The 17,738-nt window shown below is 51.1% G+C and overlaps 1 protein-coding gene and 1 pseudogene across 1 annotated transcript in view; both read right to left on the minus strand.

Annotated features, from left to right (window-relative positions):
• Positions 1-232: 232 nt before the first annotated feature.
• Positions 233-9,561, minus strand: LOC132590832 (erythroblast NAD(P)(+)--arginine ADP-ribosyltransferase-like; annotated as a pseudogene).
• A 6,002-nt stretch (positions 9,562-15,563) lies between these two features.
• The window catches only part of LOC132590833 (erythroblast NAD(P)(+)--arginine ADP-ribosyltransferase-like), a 31,094-nt gene continuing 28,919 nt past the window's right edge, over positions 15,564-17,738 (minus strand). The window contains exon 2 of the mRNA XM_060263765.1: positions 15,564-15,664. Coding sequence (XP_060119748.1) covers positions 15,564-15,664 — 101 coding nt within the window. The remainder of the gene's footprint in view (positions 15,665-17,738) is intronic.

Below are 17,738 nucleotides of genomic sequence, written 5' to 3' on the forward strand. Positions count from 1 at the left end.
GTGGTATCGCGGGTACCGCTACAGTGTGAGGTATTGTGCTTAAAACCATTGCTCCAGTTTCCTCTCCATTTCACGTTATTGTCCCATTTCATCCATGCTAGCAGGTTCTGCAAAAATATTAGGAAATGGAAATGCGGGCCCTGTGTTCAGAGAAAACCTGGAGCTCCAAGAATGCCGGTCATAAGAAGTCCCCAGAAGAGGAAGGCCATCCGTACATCGCCTTGTAAATGGTTCACACCCGCATCTGTCAAGACAAAAAAGGGGGGTGGGGCTGAAGATGTGAGTAGCAAAGAACTTCACCACAACATTCAAAAACCAGTGGGGAAAACATTTTAACTTTCCAGGACATTCAGTTGCTGACCTAAGAGTAGCAGTTCTCTTACAAGGGACTTTCAAAGGGAGATTAGGAAGAGAGACTACTGAATTACAACTGATAATGAAACCCAAGACCATGCATCCTCCTGGACTGAATCAAGACCTCGGTACTTTTCTCCCTTTCTCACAACACAAGCACTCGTGGGCAATCAATGAAATTGCTGGGCAATCAAATTAGAATGGATAAAAGGAAGTCCTTCACTCAAAGGGTGATGAACACACAGAATTCACTGCCACAGGACATGGTGGCAGCTATAAGCAGACGGTTTCAAGAGGGGATTGGATAAACAGATATGGAGCAGAGGTTCATCAGTGGCTATTAGACACAAAGTATAGATGGAACTCTCTGTCTGGGGCAGTGATGTCTGGGCCAGTTTGGTGTAGTGGTTAAGTGTGCAGTCTTATCTGGGAGAATTGGGTTTGATTCCCCACTCCTCTACTTGCAGCTGCTGGAAAGGCCTTGGGTCAGCCATAGCTATCACAGGAGTTGTCCTTGAAAGGGCAGCTTCTGTCAGAGCTCTCTCAGCCCCACCCACCTCACAGGGTGTCCATTGTGGGGAGAGAAGATATAGGAGATTGTGAGCCGCTCTGAGTCTCTGATTCAGAGAGAAGGGTGGGGTATTAGTCTGCAGTCTTCTTCTTGGTACTGGGGGGGGAGGGGCACAGTGGGAGGGCTTCTAGTGTCCTGGCCCCACTGATGGACCTCCTGATGGTGCCTGGGGTTTTTTGGCCACTGTGTGACACAGAGTGTTGGACTGGAGGGGCCACTGGCCTGATCCAACATGGCTTCTGATTTATGGCAACCCCAGAGGGTTTCTAAGGCCACAGACATTCAGAGGTGGTTTGCTGTTGTCTGCCTCTGCAGCCCATCCCTGGTATTTCTTGGAGGTCTCCCATCCAAATACTAGCCAGGGCTGACCCTGCTTAGCCTCCAAGATCTGAGAAGGTGGGACTAACCTGGACTATCCAGGTCAAGGGGCCGTTGTGGTTACCTTTGACATAGACGCAGTTGTAATTGCTGTGTTGTCCTTCAGAGGTGAGAGTGATGTAGATTTTACCATCTGTCTCTTTGAAATTTTCAACCTGGAACAATTCATAAGGTGGAATCAGAACTTCCTCCTGTCTTGGGGCGACAGAGAAATCCTTGATGTATGCCCCGTAGCAGGTCTTAACGGTGAAGAAAGTGTCAACCCCGAATCCCTCGGCAATTCCCTTGTTCAGCGACGAGGAAGCGAAGTATCCAAACCGGACCTTCTTGGAGCGTTCTGTGGTAAATTTGATGCCTTTGACCCCACGGTAAGTTGTGTAGCACTTGTGGTTAGAGCTGGTCACTAGAACCTGAACGGCCCTTGTCAGAAAATAGTGGAAGGACTTGAAGTGGAAGTTCTTGAGGTAATAGTCTTCACTCTGCCCTGCATTCCGTACACCCTCGTTTAATTGACTGAATAAGGAGCCCTTGCTTTCTGTGTAGGCCAAGACTGCGATGGCATACTCTTGCTTAAGGCCTTTGTGCCTATTCGTGTCCCACTTGGTGGTTGCACCATTCTAGACGTTCGTATAGCTGCCCTTGGCAAACTCGGTGCGCTGGAGCTCCCCCACCTTATCCTCCATCGTATCCACACAGCCGTTGTATTGGTCATCAAAAGATGTTGTGGCCATATCAAGCGGCAGACTTTTCACCCCTGACGAGAAGAAACTGAAGCCCTGGATCAGAATGGGATGAGAAGAAGGGTCAAAGGAAGACTGGCGGAGGGACGGTTGGGGGGGGGGGGGGTTAGATAAAAATATGGAGCAGAGGTCCATCAGTGGCTATTAGCCACAGTGTGTGTGTGTGTGTGTGTGTATATATATATATATATATATATATATATATATATATATATATATATATATATATATATATATATATATATATATATATATATATATATATATATAAATTTTGGACACTGTGTGACACAGAGTGTTGGACTGGATGGGCCATTGGCCTGATCCAACAGGGCTCCTCTTATGTGACACAGAGTGTTGGACTGGAGGGGCCATTGGCCTGATCCAACAGGGCTTCTCTTATGTTCTTATGTGACACAGAGTGTTGGACTGGAGGGGCCATTGGCCTGATCCAACAGGGCTTCTCTTATGTTCTTATGTGACACAGAGTGTTGGACTGGAGGGGCCATTGGCCTGATCCAATAGGGCTTCTCTTATGTTCTCATGTGACACAGAGTGTTGGACTGGAGGGGCCACTGGCCTGATCCAACAGGGCTTCTCTTATGTGACACAGAGTGTTGGACTGGAGGGGCCATTGGCCTGATCCAACATGGCTTCTCTTATGTTCTTATGTGACACGGAGTGTCGGACTGGAGGGGCCACTGGCCTGATCCAACAGGGCTTCTCTTATGTTCTTATGTGACACAGAGTGTTGGACTGGAGGGGCCATTGGCCTGATCCAACAGGGCTCCTCTTATGTTCTTATGTGACACAGAGTGTTGGACTTGATGGGCCATTGGCCTGATCCAACAGGGCTTCTCTTATGTTCTTATGTGACACAGAGTGTTGGACTGGAGGGGCCACTGGCCTGATCCAACAGGGCTTCTCTTATGTTCTTATGTGACACAGAGTGTTGGACTTGATGGGCCACTGGCCTGATCCAACAGGGCTTCTCTTATGGTCTTAGGACCTGGTATGACTGTAGGGGTTTAGCAAGGTGTAACTGGGCTTATATCAAGGCTCGACAGTTCTCCCTCTTAGACAGGAGACCTCTTGCCGCCCTCTGACCTTTCCCCACACCACAACTCGGTGATGGAGGTGAAACGGTGAGAGAAACGGAAGGGGTGTCACTCTGACACCGTTACATCACTTTTGGCATGATCCAGATTGTAGGCCTAACTCCCTACACAGGACAGGGGTGCCTAGGGTTGCCAATCCCCAGGTGGGGGCAGGGGATCCCCCAGTTTGGAGGCCTTCCCCCCGCTTCAGGGTCGTCAGAAAGCGGGGGGAGGGGAGGAAAATGTCTGCTGGGAAACTCTATTATTCCCTATGGAGATTTCTTCCCATAGAAAATCATGGAGAATTGATCTGTGGGTATCTGGGGCTCTGGGGGGGTGCTGTTTTTTGGGGTAGAGGCACCAAATTTTCAGTATAGCGTCTAGTGCCTCTCCCCAAAATACCCCCCAAGTTTCAAAAAGATTGGACCAGGGGGTCCAACTCTATGAGCCGCAAAAGAAGGCGCCCCTATCCTTCATTATTTCCTATGGAAGGAAGGAATTGAAAAGGTGTGCCGTCCCTCTAAATGTGATGGCCAGAACTCCCTTGGTGTTCATTTATGCTTGTCACAGCCTTGATCTTGGCTCCACCCCTAATGTCTCCTGGCTCCACCCCCAAAGTCCCCAGATATTTCTTGAATTGGACTTGGCAACCCTAGGGGTGCCAGCAACAATAACAACAAAATGGTAGGAAAGAGACATACTAGAGGCCTTGCCGTCCAATAGCCTTGCCATTTGCCCTCACTCCCACCCTTGATGACTTGAGAAGCAGGAGAAAAAGAACAAGATGGTAGATTTATACCCTGCCCTTCTAGAGTGGTAAAGCAGCAGTACTGCAGTACTGTGATCTGAACTCTCTGCTCACAACCTGAATTCTATCCCAGCGAAAGTTGGTTCAGGTAGCCAGCCCAAGGTTGACACAGCCTTCCATCCTTCTGAGGTCGGTCAAATGAGTCTCCGGCTTGCTGGGGGGAAAGCGTAGGTGACTGGGCATGCCAATGGGAAACCACCCCGTAAAAAGTCTGCCGTGAAAACGTTGTGAAAGCAACGTCACCCCAGAGTCAGAAACGACTGGTGCTTGCACAGGGGACCTTTCCTTTCCTTCTCTTTGAATCACAGTCTCAGTGTGGCTCACAATCTCCTTTATCGTCCTCCCCCACAACAGACACCCTGTGAAGTGGGTGGGGCCGAGAGGGCTCTGACGGAAGCTGCCATTTCAAGGACAACTCCTGCGAGAGCTATGGCTGCCCCTAGGCCATTCCAGAAGGTGCAAGTGGAGGAGTGAAGAATCAAACCCGGTTCTCCCAGAATAAGAATCCACACACTCAACCACTACGCCCAAAAGGGGAGGAAACAGTGTTGATGGCGATTCTCCCCCAAATTCTACATTAAGGACCACTGAGGCTGAAGGGTTCACTAGAGCTTTGCCCAAAAGAGATGTCACATCCTTCTGATCTCTAACCAGAATTACGTGGTTTCTTGCCAGCTCAGGGCTGGCCACCCTAATTCTCCTCACAAGAGCCAGTTTGGTGTAGTGGTTAAGTGCCTGGACTCTTATGTGGGAGAATCGGGTTTGATTCCCCACTCCTCCATTTAGAATCATAGAATCATAGAGTTGGAAGGGACCTCTAGTCCAACTCCCTGCACAATGCAGGAAACCCACAAATACCTACCCCAAATTCACAGGATCTTCATCGCTGTCAGATGGCCATCTAGCCTCTGTTTAAAAACCTCCAAGGTAGGAGAGCCCACCACCTCCCAAGGAGGAAGCCTGTTCCACTGAGGAATCGCTCTAACAGTCAGGAAGTTCTTCCTAATGTTGAGCAGGAAACTCTTTTGATTTAATTTCAACCCATTGGTTTTGGTTCTACCTTCTGGGACTACAGAAAACAATTCCACACCATCCTCTATAGGACAGCCCTTCAAGTACTTGAAGATGGTGATCCTATCACCTCTCAGCCGCCTCCTCTCCAGGCTAAACATGCCCAGCTCCTTCAGCCTTTCCTCATAGGACTTGGTGTCCAGACCCCTTACCATCTTCATCACCCTCCTCTGGACCCATTACAGCTTGTCTAGATCCTTCTTAAAATGTGGTGCCCAAAACTGAACACAATTCTCCAGATGAGGTCTTACCAGAGCACAGTAAAGCGATACCATCACATCACGTGATCTGGACACTATACTTCTGTTGATACAGCCCAAAATAGCATTTGCCTTTTTAGCCGCCGCATCACACTGTTGACTCATGTTCAGCATACGGTTCACTAAGACCCCTAGATCCTTTTCGCATATACTACTGCTAAGACAAGTCTCCCCCATCCTATAACCATGAATTGGATTTTTCCTACCGAAATGCAGAACTTTACATTTATCCCTGTTAAAATTCATTTTATTGGTTTTAGCCCAGTTTTCCAGCCTGTCAAGGTCATCCTGTATCCCAGGGGCAGCCAGTGGTAGCTCGCTAGATGTTTTTTGCCTACAACTCCCATCAGCCCCAGCCAGCATGGCTGATGGCTGGGGCTGATGGGAGTTGTAGGCAAAAGCATCTGGAGAGCTACTGTTGGCCACCCCTGCTGTATCCTGTTTCGGTCTTCTTCTGTGTTTGCAACCCCTCCCAATTTAGTATCCTCTGCAAATTTAATAAGCATTCCCTCTATTCCTTCATCCAAATCATTGATAAAGATGTTGAACAAAACAGGTCCCAGGACAGATCCTTGAGGCACTCCACTTGTCACTCCTCTCCAAGAGGATGAGGAACCATTCACAATTACTCTTTGGTAATGGTAACAGGATCCAAACCACATTTTACCAACTTGTCAACAAGGATAGTATGTGGAACCTTATCAGAAGCCTTACTGAAATCAAGATAAACAATGTCTACAAGCATTCCCCTGATCCAGCAAGGTAGTCACTTTCTTAAAAAAAGAGATCAGGTTAGTCTGACATGACTTGTTCTTGAGAAACCCATGCTGGCTCTTAGTAATCACATCGATTCTTTCTAAATGTTCCAGGACCGACTGTTTGATTATTTGTTCTAAAACTTTTCCAGTTATAGATGTCAAGCTGACGGGCTGGTAGTTATTCAGATCCTCTTTTTTCCCCTTCTTGAAGATAGGGACAACATTCGCCCACCTCCAGTCTTCCGGCACCTCTCCTGTTCTCCAAGAATTCTCAAAAATAATAGCCAGAGGCTCAGAAATTACATCCACAAGCTCTTTTAGAACCCTTGGATGCAATTCATCTGGCCCTGAGGACTTTGTTTCATTTAAAGAAACTAGGTGTTTACGTACTACCCCTATGCCGATCCTAAGCTGGAACTTCATACCCTCCTTATATGTTCTGTTTTTGCCATGTTGAGCACCATTTCCCTCAAAAGAGAAGACTGAGGAAAAGTAGGAACTGAGCAGTTCCGCCATCTCTTCATTACCTGTTACAAGTTCAGTTTCTTGCCCTCGCAATGGGCCTACCGTGTCCTTGCTCTTTTTCTTACTCTGAACATACGAAAAGAACCCTTTTTTGTTGTTTTTAGCATCTTTGGCCAGCCTAAGCTCATACTGAGCTTTAGCTTTCCTAACTTTTTCTCTACAAGCACTGGTGATTGGTTTATATTCATCCTTGGTTATAAGGCCCTCCCTCCAGTTCATAAAGGAGCCTTTTTTATTTCTCAAGTCTTTAGAGAGCTGTTTATGGAGCCACTTCGGCTTCTTTAGGCTTTTTCCATTTTTTCTTCTCATAGGAATTGTCTGTGATTGCGCTTTCAGTATTTCACTTTTAAGAAACTCCCACCCCTCCTGAACCCCGTTCCTCCTAAGTATCTCTGACCATGGGATTTTACCCAGCATAGTTCTATCGAAGTTTGCCTTTCTGAAGTCCAACCTATAAGTCTGACTACATATAGCTTTTCCCTTCCCTAAGACTGTAAATTTCAAAATCACATGGTCGCTACTGCCCAGGGTGCCTACTATTTCCACTTCTTCAGTCAATTCTTCCTTGTTGGTGAGAATCAAATCCAAGATAACGGATCCCTTTGTTTCCTTCTTCACTTTCTGGAAAAGGAAGTTGTCAGCAAGACAAGTCAGGAATCTATTTGACTTCATTTTTAGCAGAGTTGGACTTCCAACAGATGTCCAGGTAATTGAAATCTCCCATGATCACTGTATCCCTTCTCTTGGAAAACTTTGCAATCTGTTGTAGGAGCATCTCATCCAAGTCCTCCGCCTGCATTGGTGGTCTATAGCAGACCCCCACCATAATATCACTGTTTTTTTCTTACTCCTTTTATTTTTACCCAAAGACTTTCAACTGAGCTGCCATGCTCAGATTCACATATTTCCTCACAAGTATATACCTCCTTCACATATACTGCTACGCCTCCACCCTTTCTCGTTTGCCTGTCCCTTTTAAATGCAGCTTGCACTTGCTGGAATGGCCTTGGGTCAGCCATAGCTCTCTCTTGCAAGAGTTGTCCTTGAAAAGGCAGCTTCTGGGAGCGCTCTCTCAGCCTCACCCACCTCACAGGGTGTCTGTTGTGTGTGTGGGGGGGGAGATAAAGGAGATTGTAGGCCTCTCTGAGACTCTGTTTTTGAAAGGGCAGCTTCTGTCAGAGTTGTCTCAGCCCCACCCACCTCACAGGTGTCTGTTGAGGGGGAAGAAGGGGAAAGCATTTGTAGGCTGCTCTGAGACTCTGTCCTTGAAAGGGCAGCTTCTGTCAGAGTTCTCTCAGCCCCACCCACCTCACAGGGTGTCTGTTGTGGGAGAGGAAAGTCAAGGAGATTGTAGGCCACTCTGAGACTCGGTCCTTGAAAGGGCAGCTTCTGAGAGAGCCCTCTCAGCCCCACTCACCTCACACGGTGTCTGTTGTAGGGAGGCAATGGAAATCTCTCAGCCCTACCCACCTCACAGGGTGTCTGTTGTGGGGGAGGAAGGGAAAGGAGATTGTAGGCCGCTCTGAGACTCTGTCCTTGAAAGGGCAGCTTCTGGGAGAGCTCTTTCATCCCCACCCATCTCACAGAGTGTCTGTTGTGGAGGGAGAAGATATAGGAGATTGTAAGGCACTCTGAGACTGATTCAGAGAGAAGGTCAGGGTATAAATCTTCTGTTTTCTTCTTCTTTTCAGAATGCATGGAAAACAACTGAGCAGAGGAAAGCAGTTTGCTCCTCGCCCAGCCATTTTTGAGCACTTTGTGGGGAACAGCAAGCAGGGGAATGAAGGAACTGTAAGTCCCTTCAAGCCTAGGCTTCCCAAATCCCCCGCCTGGGCGGGGGACCCCCGATTTGGAGCCTCCTCTTCCTGCTTGGCAAAAATCCAGAAAGCGGGGGGAATGGCAGCCCTTCCCACGCAGACTAGAACCCAGCAGCTGCTCCTCTCCCCTTCCTACCGATCCCCAATGCTTCTCCTCCTCCCTTCCCTTCTCTTCCCTTCCCACCTCCGATCGCAGCAGCTTCTCCTTGCCCCTCCCCTTCCCACCCAGCTCCATCGCAGCAGCCAGAGCTTTCCCAGGCTGCTTCCTGCCCCGCCCCAAAGGACCATGTGCCTTTGCACCTCCGGAGGTGGTGAAAGGTTTCAACTTTCTGTGTCTGTGTCCTTGTTACTGTGAAGAAGCTGGCTGGTGAGCAGAGAGCCAATCCCCTACATCAGATTTGCGAGAAGGGGGCGTGTGGAGGAGAGGGAAACGTCCTCATTATTCCCTATGTGAAATATTTCTCATAGGGTATAATGGGGAATTGATCTGGAGGTTTCGGGGGCTCTGGGGGAGCTATTTTTTGAGGTAGAGGCGCCAAATTTTCAATAAAATATCTAGTGCCTCTCCCCAAAATACCCTCCAAGTTTCAAAATGATTGGACCAGGGGGTCCAGTTCTATGAGCCCCAAAAGAAGGTGCCCCTATCCTTCATTATTTCCTATGGAAGAAAGACATTTAAAAAGGTGTGCTGTCCCTTTAAATGTGATGACCAGAACTCCCTTGGAGTTCGATTATGCTTGTCACACCCTTGTTCCTGGCTCCGTCCCCAATGTCTCCTGGCTCCACCCCCAAAGTCTCCTGGCTCCACCCCCAAAGTCCCCGGATATTTCTTGAATTGGACTTGGCAACCCTATTGAAGCCCCTGCTTTCTGCTCTAGCCACAAACTGCCAGAAACTGCTTTGAATGTTCGTGGAAGTTCACCTGCCACGGACTTCAGTTTGCTAACCATGAACAGGGCAAAATTCGTGACAAATTTTGCTTCATGGTTCAGTTCATGCCCATCCTCGCCTCCGGCCCCCTGCCCCAGGTCTGCACTTCCCCCACAACAGCACGAATCAAACTCAGGTGTAACTTCATCATGAGATGCAAGCGTTGACACCCTCACATGTCCTTGATACCTGAAGCTCTCCTGAGAAAGATCCCATCAGGTAGAAAACCAGCACCAAATGGGAAGGCGACATCTTCATTCTTGGATTCTGCAAAAGACCCCAAAATAAGATCAGACATATAATATAGTGGGTTCAATGCCAGGAAGAGGTGAGGGGGTAGTCTTTTTATTCCGCACAGCATAATATAGGGCTGCACTCTAAGACTGAAGACTGGGCCTATGGGACCAACTATATATACACTCAAGGGTCCTGCGCTATAGAGGTGCGCATTCGGTAAACATTAGTTTGGGAAAAAGCCGAAATATGCCCTTTTCGGCATTTTTAGGCTTATAAAAAGACGAATCTCGTGGTGTGGTCTCATTTGGAATGCTGTGTACAATTCTGGTCACCGCACCTCAAGAAGGATATTATAGTATTGGGAAAAGTCCAGAAAAGGGCAACTAGAATGATTAAAAGGTTGGAATACTTTCCCTATGAAGAAAGGTTAAAATGCTTGGGGCTCTTTAGCTTGGAGAAACGTCGACTGCGGGGTGACATGAGAGAGGTTTACAAGATAATGCATGGGATGGAGAAAGTAGAGAAAGAAGTACTTTTCTCCCTTTCTCACAATACAAGAACTCGTGGGCATTCGATGAAATTGCTGAGCAGTCAGGTTAAAACGGATAAAAGGAAGTCCTTCTTCACCCAAAAGGTGATTAACATGTGGAATTCACTGCCACAGGAAGTGGCGGCGGCTACAAGCATAGCCAGCTTTAAGAGGGGATTGGATAAAAATATGGAGCAGAGGTCCATCAGTGGCTATTAGCCACAGTGTACGTGTGTGTATATATATATATTGGCCACTGTGTGACACAGAGTGTTGGACTGGATGGGCCTTTGGCCTGATCCAACATGGCTTCTCTTATGTTCTTATGAATCAAATTCTCTGATCTGATTCAGCAACCGAATTAGAGTGTAATGTACTGGGAGACGAGACGTGGTGAAGACTTCAGGCTTTATTCGCTAGTACATTACGGAACTGGGGAACACGCGGCCGGGTCCGCCAATATATACAAACACCCCGGAACAACCCCCCCGCTGGCCAGCCCAATCCTGGCCAGTTAAACTTCCCGCGCTTGACATTGATTGGCCGTGACTTTCCCCGCGCTGTGCCTGGTCGCCCGAGGACGCGCGGCGCGTGTGTGGAGTCCGATACTCTACACTCCTCCCCCCCTAGTTCAGACCACATAGTCCCGGAGGTATGCTGGTGCTCTCCGTTCCCGTGTCGATCTCCTCGGGGTCGCTCGTGGAGCTGGGTCTGGTTCTGGTGTGGGCGATGCCGCTCTTGGTTGTGGGACGCTGGGGTCTGCTTCTGGCTCCGGCTCTGATTCGGTGTCTCTGGGGGCGTCATAAGTAGGTAGTTCCTGTATTGGCGGGGCCCCCCCCGGCGCTTCTGTTGCTAGCTGTTCCCTATTCCCTGCCTCCTCCATTTCTTCGGGTAGGGTGCGGCGGCGCAGCTGATCTATGTGCCGTCTTAGTACCTGGCCCCCCTCGGTGGTCACCTCGTATGACCTGGAACCTGTCACCCTGAGGACTCTCCCCGCGACCCAATCGGGGCCGCTTGCGAAGTTCTTCGCGTATACAGGGTCACCCGGAAAGAACCCCCGCACTGCCTCCCGGACCTCTGGGGACCCGCGGACCTCGGGGGCCCGGTCTGGGTGCAGCCTGTCTAGACGGGTTGTCAGTTTCCTCCCCATGAGCAGTTCCGCGGGGCTGGATCCCGTTATAGGGTTTGGGGTGATCCTGTTGTGGAACAGGAAGGCTGAGAGGCGGTGGTCCCAATCCCCCTGTACTATTCTCCCCAGTGCTTCCTTGGTGGTCCGCACCATCCGCTCCGCCTGGCCGTTGGTTGCCGGATGGAATGGTGCGGACCTTATGTGTCGTATGAGGTACCTCTCCGTGAACTCCCGGAATTCCCGGGAGGTGAAGGCCGTTCCGTTATCCGTCACCAGGGTGTCTGGGATCCCGTGCGTGCATAGGACCTTCCTGAGTGCTCGGACGGCTGCCGCCGTGGAGGTTGAGGCTACCGGAATCACCTCTAACCATTTTGTGTAGGCATCCACAAGTATAAAAAAGATCTGGCCCTGATACGGGCCGGCAAAATCTAAGTGGAGGCGGGACCATGGCCGCCTGTTAGACTCCCATCTGTGGACCGGGGCTGACGGGGGATCGGGCCGGGATTCTTGGCAGGGTTGGCACCTCCTCACCCACCCTTCAATTTCCTCATCCATGCCCGGCCACCACACATAACTACGGGCCAGGGCTTTCATCCTCACGATGCCCGGGTGGGTCTCGTGGAGGTCTTCCAGTACCTGTTTGCGCAAGGGGGGGGGAACCACCACCCGGCTGCCCCAAAGCACGCACCCCTTGTGTGTCGAAAGCTCGTCCTTCCTGGACGCGAACGGTCTGAACACTTCTTCCACTTTGCCTGCCGGCCACCCCCTCCCCACCCAGTCCCTGACCCGTGCCAGGATGCGGTCCCTCCCTGTCGCCCGGGCCACCTCTGCCGCGTGCAGTGGGCGCTCAGGGAGAGATTCAATGAGCATTACCCCGTGTGCGGGGGCGGGATCGGGTTCTGTTATGGGGAGCGGCAGGCGGCTGAGGGCATCGGCGTGTCCCATGGCTTTGCCCGGGCGGTGTACCAGTTCATACGTGTAGGAGTTCAGGAACTGGTTCCACCTCAGGACCCTCTGGGATAGGATTTGGGGGGTCTGACGGTCTGGAGCTAGGAGGCCCAGGAGTGGCTTGTGGTCAGTGGCGATGGTGAAACGCCTACCGTAGAGGTAGTCGTTGAACTTGTGCACCCCCGCCACGATCGCCAGGGCCTCCTTATCGATTTGAGCGTAGTTCCGCTCCGCTGGGGATAGGGTCCGTGAATAGTATGCTACTGGCACTTCCCTCCCGTCCGGGAGTTGGTGCCCCAAGACCGCTCCCACCCCGTAGGGGGAGGCGTCGCAAGCCAAGATCAGTGGCAGGGTTTCATCATAGTGGTGCAAAACCGCGTTCGAGACCAATAGGTCCTTGACTGCCTGGAACGCCGCGGCTTGGCGCTTCCCCCAGACCCACGGGGCTTGTTTATCAAGCAAACGGTGTAACGGTTCCGCCACGACGGCCTTGTGGGGCAGGAACGAGTGATAAAAATTCAGCAAACCCAAAAAACTTTGTAGCTCCGCTTTGCTTTTGGGAGCGGGGGCCTGCACAATGGCCCTAGTCTTGTCCTTAGTCGGGTGAATTCCAGCCGCGTCCACGGCGAATCCCAGGAACTCCACCCGCGGAACCCCCAACAGACATTTTTCCTTCTTCACTTTCAACCCCGCCGCTTGGAACCTCCGGAGGACCTCTCGCAGGCGGCCTTTGAACTCTTCTTCGTTCGGGGCGGCGATTAAAACATCATCGAAGAAGGGTTGCACTCCGGGAATTCCTTTAAGGAGAGAGTCCATTATGCTTTGGAAAATTCCCGGAGCCACGCTCACCCCGAACTGCAATCGTTTAACTCTAAACGCCCCCCTGTGGGTCACGATCGTCTGCGCCTCTGCTGTCTTAGCGTCGACTGGCAGTTGCTGGTATGCCTGTGCTAAGTCCAGCTTGCCAAAAACCCGTGCCCCTGCGAGTGTCGATAGTACATGGCTGACTACGGGGACTGGATACGGGTTATCCTGGAGCGCTTTGTTGATCGTGCACTTGTAGTCAGCGCAGATCCTTACGTCCCCGTTCGGTTTCACTGGCGTTACAATGGGGGTCTCCCAAGCCGCATAAGTTACAGGCTCCAAGACTCCCTGGGCCGTGAGGCGATCCAGTTCTGCCTCAATTTTCGGCTTTAGGGCAAACGGGACGCGCCTCGCTTTGAGCCGTATGGGCCGGACCATGGGGTCAATCGGTAGGGTGATGGGCGGCCCCTTGTAGCTTCCCAGGGACCCATCGAAAACCTCGGGGAACTCCTGGCAGACCCCTTCGAAGTTGCTGGCCTGCACGTGCTCCACCCCCACCAGCTTGATCCCCAGTGGTTGGAACCAAGCTAACCCCAGAAGGGTGGTCAGTTGGCGCTTGACCACCAGTATGTCTAGGGGCCCCTTAAAGCTTCCCCTCTCCACATGCACCTGGGCCCACCCCACGACGTGAACCGGGTTTTTCTGGAAGTCCCTCAGTACGAAATCCGCTGGCCTCGTTTGGAGGCGGCGGCGGGGGCATAGTCTCGTAAGGGTCTCCTCTGAAATTATGGAGATCGAGGAACCCGAGTCTACTTCCATGACGCAGGGGGCGCCCTCGATCCGGACAGACATTTTGACCTTGTCCGGGGCTGCGAGGGGCAAGTTCAGTACCTGCAAGCTGGTGGATGCCGTCGTGTGGGTGTCCATGGAATCGTGATGCGCTGACGGTGGTCGACGGCTGCTCTTGGCCCGGCAAGCCCGGGCGATGTGGCCCATCTTCCCACAGCTTCTGCAGTCCAGGTTTCGGTACGGGCAGTCCCTCCTTTCGTGAGGGTCGCCGCAGCTGGCGCACTTGGAGCTGGGGTTGGTGGGGGCCCTCTCCGTCGCTCGTTGTCTCGCGGGGGCCCGAGTTTCTGTCCTCTGTGGCCGTCGGAGCTGGAACGCTTCTTCCTCTGCTCGGTCCTCTGGTCCCATTTCTTCTTGGTGTACTGCCTCTCCCCGCGGCTGGCCATACGCCTTGGTGGCCCTCTCGAACGCCGTCGCCTCGTTGAAGGCTTGTTGTAGGGTGAGCTCCTCCTTTGCGAAGAGCTTCTGCTGCAGTCGCTCGTCTCGGAGGCCCCAGACGAAACGGTCCCTCAGGGCTTCGTCCCTCTTGTCGAAACTGCAGTTCCCGGCGATCTGCCGAAGGGCCGCCAGGTAGACCGCCGCTGTCTCCCCCGACTTCTGGTCCCTCTTGTGGAAGAGGAATCGGCGGGCGACGATGGACGGTTGGGGCGAAAAGTGGCCCGTGAGGAGTCTCACGACCTCCCCGTAGGTCCTCTCAGTCAGCTTCGCCGGAGCGGAGAGACCCCGTGCGATCTCGAAGGTTTCTTCTCCACAGACGCTCAGCAGGACGTCTCTCTTCCTGTCGTCATCTTCGATCAGGTTCGCACGCAGGTAGCATTCGACCCTTTCTGTGTAGGTCTCCCATCTCTCGGGGTGCTCCGGGTTGAATTCCGCAAGATGGCCCGTCGTTACACTTGGGTTCGCCATGGCGGCGGCGGGCTGTGCGATCCTGCGGTCTCCGCCTTCCTCGTCTCCGGCCAGGTCTGGTTCCCCTCGGGCGGCCGGACCTAGCTCGATCCCACCTTCGTCGCCAGTGTAATGTACTGGGAGACGAGACGTGGTGAAGACTTCAGGCTTTATTCGCTAGTACATTACGGAACTGGGGAACACGCGGCCGGGTCCGCCAATATATACAAACACCCCGGAACAACCCCCCCGCTGGCCAGCCCAATCCTGGCCAGTTAAACTTCCCGCGCTTGACATTGATTGGCCGTGACTTTCCCCGCGCTGTGCCTGGTCGCCCGAGGACGCGCGGCGCGTGTGTGGAGTCCGATACTCTACATAGAGAAATCTGGGGAAAAGCCTAAAAAGTTCGGCTCCCCCCCCCCCCCCCCCGGGAAACAGGAGGATGGCAGGGGGAAGGAGAGAACATTACAATCTTCCTTTCATACAGGGGAATCTTTTGTGTCTACAATTAGAATCCATTAAGAGCTCTGAATGTACTCTGAATGCGTTCCTCATCCCTCAAGACCAGTCTTCACTCAGCCATCAAGTTAACAACTGTTTTATCAGTGTAGCAAAACCAACTTAACTCAATCAGGACAATGGTGCGGGGGTGGGGGGGGGAAGGAATTGCATTTGCAAGATTGTTTCAACAAGCTTATTATTTGGCTGCAAATAAGAATAAATGCCCTAGATTGGTTAATATTTATAATTTCACACAGACTCAGGAATGGATAGGAAAGGAATGGACTTCTGGAATAAAGCAATAGCTAGAAACAAGGCTAGTATGTAATGTATCATGCCTAACCTTCTTTGTGTTTCCTTAATTACACAGTATAGCTAAATTTGCTTTCCTTTGTAAGGCTGCTGTAGCTGGTTGGGCAACAGAATGGGGCAACAGACATTCATGTCAGTCACTGGATTTTTCACACGTTGAAAATCTGTGCATTGCCACAGAGCATAAAAGCAATCTGAGTCAGATTCCATGCTGGTTTGCTGTGCCGGATCTGACTGACCATTGTCTGTCTGCTGCTGAATACCTTGGACATTTCCTGCTCCTTCCTGTCCCTAGCTGGAGGAAGAAGAGATCTCCTGGATTGCTTGAAAAAGTTTAAATATATTTTTATCTTAGTTTTCTTTTTAAAAAATTGCCTACTGGATTAAAGGGGGGGCTGTTAAGGGGCGGAGGGTCTACTTTGGGTGGGGGGGGGGCAGGATGCCCTTGCCTAGGCATTTAAAAAAAAAAGTTTAATTGCTTTGTTGGGGGGCCTGGGGGCTTGATAGTCATTTGTGCTGTTTGTTGCTTATGTCATATTATATTCTCTGATCTGAAGTTAAATCATTTCCACTGTTGTTATTATCTGAAGTTAAATCATATGTAATCTGTCTCTGCCTGGTCTGTGGTAGTTTAGGATCTGCAGTTTCTTTAAACAGGTTCGAAAGCCTCTCTGTTTGGCGTCGTGGTTAAGTGTGCAGACTCTTATCTGGGAGAACCGGGTTTGATTCCCCACTCCTCCACTTGCACCCGCTCGCATGGCCTTGGGTCAGCCAGAGCTCTGGCAGAGGTTGTCCTTGAAACGGCAGCTTCTGGGAGAGCTCTCTCAGCCCCAGTCACCTCACAGGGTGTCTGTTGTGGGGGAGGAAGGTAAAGGAGATTGTGAGCCGCTCTGAGACTCTTCAGAGTGGAGGGCGGGATATAAATCCAATATCTTCATCTACCTCACAGGGTGTCTGTTGTGGGGGGAGGAGGTAAAGGAGATTGTGAGCTGCTCTGAGACTCTTTGGAGTGGAGGGCGGGATATAAATACAATATCTTCATCTACCTCACAGGGTGTCTGTTGTGGGGGGGGGAGGTAAAGGAGATTGTGAGCCACTCTGAGACTCTTCGGAGTGGAGGGCGGGATATAAATCCAATATTTTCATCTACCTCACAGGGTGTCTGTTGTGGGGGAGGAAGGTAAAGGAGATTGTGAGCTGCTCTGAGACTCTTCAGAGTGGATGGCGGGATATAAATCCAATATCTTCATCTACCTCACAGGGTGTCTGTTGTGGTGTGGGGGAGGAAGGGAAAGGAGATTGTGAGCCGCTTTGAGACTCTTCGGAGTGGAGGGCGGGATATAAATCCAATATCTTCATCTACCTCACAGGGTGTCTGTTGTGGGGGGAGGAAGGGAAAGGAGATTGTGAGCCGCTCTGAGACTCTTTGGAGTGGAGGGTAGGATATAAATTCAATATCTTCATCTACCTCACAGGGTGTCTGTTGTGGGGGAGGAAGGTAAAGGAGATTGTGAGCCGCTCTGAGACTCTTCGGAGTGGAGGGCAGGATATAAATCCAATATCTTCATCTACCTCACAGGGTGTCTGTTGTGGGGGAGGAAGGGAAAGGAGGTTGTGAGCCACTCTGAGACTCTTCGGAGTGGAGGGCAGGATATAAATCCAATATCTTCATCTACCTCACAGGGTGTCTGTTGTGGGGGAGGAAGGTAAAGGAGATTGTGAGCCGCTCTGAGACTCTTCGGAGTGGAGGACGGGATATAAATCCAATATCTTCATCTACCTCACAGGGTGTCTGTTGTGGGGGGGGGGGAAGGTAAAGGAGATTGTGAGCCGCTCTGAGACTCTTCGGAGTGGAGGGCGGGATATAAATCCAATATCTTCATCTACCTCACAGGGTGTCTGTTGTGGGGGGAGGAAGGGAAAGGAGATTGTGAGCCGCTCTGAGACTCTTCGGAGTGGAGGGCGAGATATAAATCCAATATCTTCATCTACCTAACAGGGTGTCTGTTGTGGGGGAGGAAGGGAAAGGAGATTGTTAGCCGCTCTGAGACTCTTCGGAGTGGAGGGCGGGATATAAATCCAATATCTTCATCTACCTCACAGGGTGTCTGTTGTGGGGGGGGGAAGGTAAAGGAGATTGTGAGCCGCTCTGAGACTCTTCGGAGTGGAGGGCGGGATATAAATCCAATATCTTCATCTACCTCACAGGGTGTCTGTTGTGGGGGGAGGAAGGGAAAG

The sequence above is a fragment of the Heteronotia binoei genome, unplaced genomic scaffold (genome assembly GCF_032191835.1).
Source record: "Heteronotia binoei isolate CCM8104 ecotype False Entrance Well unplaced genomic scaffold, APGP_CSIRO_Hbin_v1 ptg000860l, whole genome shotgun sequence".
Lineage (NCBI taxonomy): Eukaryota > Metazoa > Chordata > Lepidosauria > Squamata > Gekkonidae > Heteronotia > Heteronotia binoei.